This window comes from Parasteatoda tepidariorum, chromosome 8, assembly GCF_043381705.1.
Source record: "Parasteatoda tepidariorum isolate YZ-2023 chromosome 8, CAS_Ptep_4.0, whole genome shotgun sequence".
NCBI lineage: Eukaryota > Metazoa > Arthropoda > Arachnida > Araneae > Theridiidae > Parasteatoda > Parasteatoda tepidariorum.
Window position 1 is genome coordinate 87,322,985 of NC_092211.1, and position 4,425 is coordinate 87,327,409.

The following is a 4,425-nucleotide window of genomic DNA, read 5'->3' on the forward strand; positions in this document are numbered from 1 at the left end:
GCAGGTGTTTATATCAATTGACAGAGGATAAATAAACGGTATATTACAATAAACACTTCTACTCAACAATAAATCTATTGTATCTTTATGCAACTCGATTGTATCGGTGCCCGCATTTAAAACCACAATTTCTTCACCCAACACATAAAATATCCCCACTCTGACCGGTGAATGCAGAAACACTTCGAGACTTTCACTGACACTTCCACTGGTTTTCCATTTATACCACACAATACAACTAAAAGGTCGAAACAGCCATTTGTCGGGTTCGACAAATACGGGAACTGATAATGTGACGTGTACATTATTCTCCCAGTGAATTGGTTTTCTCTCATCCAAAGTCACCACCACTTTATCCGATTTCAAAACTGTTGAATGAATAGTTTCGTTGGTATACAATTTATACATGTCATAAATATATGCCAGAGGTACATTGGAACAAATAAGCAAGGTGTATCTTTTTTCTAATATGGAACTATGAATAGTCAGATGCACAACACAAATGTCATTTTGAACACACCTACAGAGAGTGGTACCAGTCGCGTGTTTAAACACATTGATTTGCTGGATCCGTCTGGGTTCGATAAACATTGCAAAAGTTTAACTCCAAGCCAATTGGAGTTTGTACACTTGATTCAAGAATGGTTTCAAGCACCCCACCCTCTCGTGTGCCTTGTGACAGGAGGGCCGGGAACCGGCAAAACCTTTACTGTCATCCAAACTTTATATTTTGTAAACGCCAACATTTTAAAGGTAGCTCCCACCAACAAAGTAGCGAGAGCAATTCGAGGCATGACCATTCACACTGCTTTTCAATTGAAATGGGTCGAAGGAACACGTTTGCACTCCATTTCAGAAACCATCAATGGTCTCGATAACAAAGATTTCGAACATGACGCGTATATCTCTACCTGTTTAAAAGCGAGTGCCGACATTTCTGAAAAAGAATTGAATTGTCCCTATTCTGATCTGCACATGGTGGTCATTGACGAAATTGGTATGGTTCCTTTTTGGTTGACCTATCAATTGATAGTTTATTTATTTAAAACATTTCGCCCTCTATTGATTGTGCTCATGGGTGATGAGCATCAATTGAGACCTGTACGATGTTCTTACAATGTGTTTGATGTGAACCTTCCCGATATTCCCATGAAGCGAATTACATTAACCGAAAATAATCGGTTCACGCCAGAATATCAAGTAACCATTGAGCAACTGAAAATATTAATAAACCATTTCGAACAGATGACGCACTACGTTCGTTGCCATTACCCTGTGTACAACTATATGACGGAAACTTTGTTTCGAAAATGCAACGCTATTTTAGCATATCAAAACAATTCGGTGGCGAGATATAATGAACAGTATTTAGATTTACTTCCAGGTCCCAGTATTTTGTTGTTGAAATTGTCGACTCCTCAAACGTTTGAAGAAGCCATTCGTGTGAAAATGGGGTGTCGAGTCATGTCAACGAGTAATAAAAACGTGCCTAAAGGGACGGTCATGACGTTTATCAGTTATGATAATAAAAATGATACTATTACGTGTCAATTATCCGATGAAAAATTCGTAACCCTTTTGCGATCCAGCTACACATCCAATTTTCCTATTGAAATGGCATTTGCAACGACAATTCATAAATTTCAAGGAGATACAATTGACCACTCAATTGTAATTGACTTCGATTATGCAACAAATGCTCATTTAGTGTATACTGCATTGAGTCGTGTCAAGAGTTTACACCAAATTTTAGGTATTGTACATATGGTTTAATAATATCTGCTATGTAATAAAATACATATCAAAATGAGCTGCTTATAAAGAAAGTGTCTTTTACCTATTCCTAGATTATATATTCGAGTGTTGTGATTTGCAAAGTACTTTAATGAAGATTATAAGAAATATGACTTAGTAGAACGAAACATTTATGGAAAGAATGTATTGTTAAAAATATGAATAAAGAATATGGAAATATATACTAGATTGATTGAATATGTTCGATGTCAACAAGTGTTTAGTTTTTATGTTTTTGTTACTTTAAGGGAAATGCATAAAATGATTTTTATAGAAAATAATTGTATGGTGAGTGATTTTTTAATTACTCAAAATGCAACATCCAGTTTGAAGCAATGGCTTAACGATACATATTATCGACTGAAACATCCGCTCAATAAGCACATTCATGACCATTGGAAGTGGTTTCTCAAATTCAAACCTCTTTATCAACACCAAGTACAGGCAAAATCCTTAGAAAATATTTTAATTGATATTGAAAAGGAAAATAGAAAACTAGTTCCTTATATGTTTTATGTAGGAGTTCGTTTAGGAGTTATCAATACAGTAGAACAAGAATTGTATGATTTAAAACCAATTGAGGAGGGAGTAAATGAAAGTAATGCGTAACTTTAGATAAATTAAATGTAGAGGAAATAAAAAAATGAAAGTAATGCGTAACTTTAGACAAATTAAATGTTGTACTTTAACAACAGGTCTTGGACAAATTAAATATTGTACTTTAACAACAGGTTTTGGACAAATAAAATATTGTAATTTTTGTAGTGTATCAACAGATAAAAGCATTCTGTTCTACCACCATGACATGAACAAATAAAGATGAATACCAATACAATGTTGTTAAAAATTTTTAACATCCAAACCAAATTGTATTTTATAGAAGAACTTTGCTGTTATACTCATTTTAATTTTTCAAATCTTTTTTTGTATTATAATAAAATAACTAAAACGTTTGAAATTCAAAATAAAAAGGATAAATAAAACAAAATTATTTTTTGACTTGAAATTCAAAATAAATAGGATAAATAAAACAACGTTATTTTTTTTGCATGTTAATATTATTGATAATAAAGATGATTAGTTTAAGAAATTTTTTGCTCAAAATTAAAAATGTTCAAACTAAACAATATTTACTTTCTAATTTGGAATCGGTAGAAAAAAAAGGATTGTATTATTATTGTTATCAATGGAGAGAAAAAAATATTTATTAGTAATAGGCTTTTTCCATTAACTGTTTTGAAGCAATTATGTAAAAAAAATTTAATATTCAGAGTATAAATTTATTAAACTTTAAAAGATGAACATTAAATGTCAGTTATCCATATCAACAAATTTCAAATTGACTGTTTAGTATCACACTCTGTTTCATTTTCGTTCTGTATACTTAAGTAAGCAACATCACGTATAAAGTTGCTACGGTCGAGGTGAAATATAATGAGTTAGAAAGAAGGTGAACGGCTGGTCATGAGTCATCAAAGATTCGGCGGTAGCCGTCATGGCATTGTAGGGTTACTATTTTAGAGTGATTCTGGCTCGGGTTGGCGAGAGAAAAATATATTTAATTCTTGACTGAAACCCTCATCATTCTTGTTTCCATAACACCAGACAACTTCAAACTTTGCGTAAAAAAACTATAAAGGAGAAACACCGATCATTCCTGAACTGTGAATCATATCCTATAAAAGATCATTGGAATAACAGAAATGAGTAATACTAAACCTATTCAATATATAATTAATTTTGATGGCAAATCTGTGGGTACTGTGATGGTAGGAAATATAATCTGGTACCACGAAAAACAAATAAAATCATTTGTGCCGCAGGATGTGGAACCGACGTTTCACTCCATAATTGACTTTATATGTGAGACAATTCCGCAGAATAGGCGTTGGTGGCCACCTGGAACCAGGTTTGTGCAGTACCGAGAACTGAATTTCAATCAATAATCAAAGAGCAATAAGTGTTTTACAAGTAATTTGTAAAACAGGTACGTTAAAATATATAAATATGTTTTTATTAACGTAAACAATTTAAAAACATGTTGTATCTATACTCATTATGTTATTTTTAATATTATACATATATAAATTATGCAATAAGTGAATATTTTTTATCGATATGTTTACTGATAATCTCTGTTATTGAATTATGATATAAATGAAAATTTTTTTATCGATATGTTTACTGATAATCTATGTGTTATTGAATTAAATATTATTTTTATCGATATGCTTACTGATAATCTATGTGTTATTGAATTATGCTATAAATAAATATTATTTTTATAGATATGCTTACTGATAATCTATGTGTATTATTAGATTAATAAAATTTATGATTTAGCTGTTTATCTTATGTTTATTTATAACTTTTTAATTCTACATCTTTCCAGGTTTAACTGTTTATGACTTATAACTGTATAAGTCATGTTAAGAAATATTTCCACTTTTCATAAATAAATATTTCTTAACAATTCATGTTTAAATAAGCATTTCTTTATTCAAAACAATTTTAATATTTTATGAATTAAATTCTCCATTTCGTAAAGTTCTCCTGTTTGTCTTCTAAAAAATAAGAAAAAAATTTCTATATTTTTTTGAAAAAAGTAGTTGGAGTAGACTATATTATTAT

At 30.8% G+C, this 4,425-nt stretch overlaps 1 protein-coding gene across 1 annotated transcript; it reads left to right on the forward strand.

The window, feature by feature from the left end:
- Positions 1-477: 477 nt before the first annotated feature.
- LOC107457509 (ATP-dependent DNA helicase pif1-like) lies at positions 478-1,773 on the forward strand. The gene has a single exon (XM_016075675.1). The coding sequence runs from the start codon at positions 478-480 to the stop codon at positions 1,771-1,773; it is 1,296 nt and encodes a 431-aa protein (XP_015931161.1).
- The last annotated feature ends 2,652 nt before the right edge of the window (positions 1,774-4,425 follow it).

What these genes read in the sequence shown, in the direction of transcription:
- LOC107457509 (XM_016075675.1), top strand. Translation starts at nt 478, where the DNA reads ATGAATAGTCAGATGCACAACACAAATGTCATTTTGAACACACCTACA.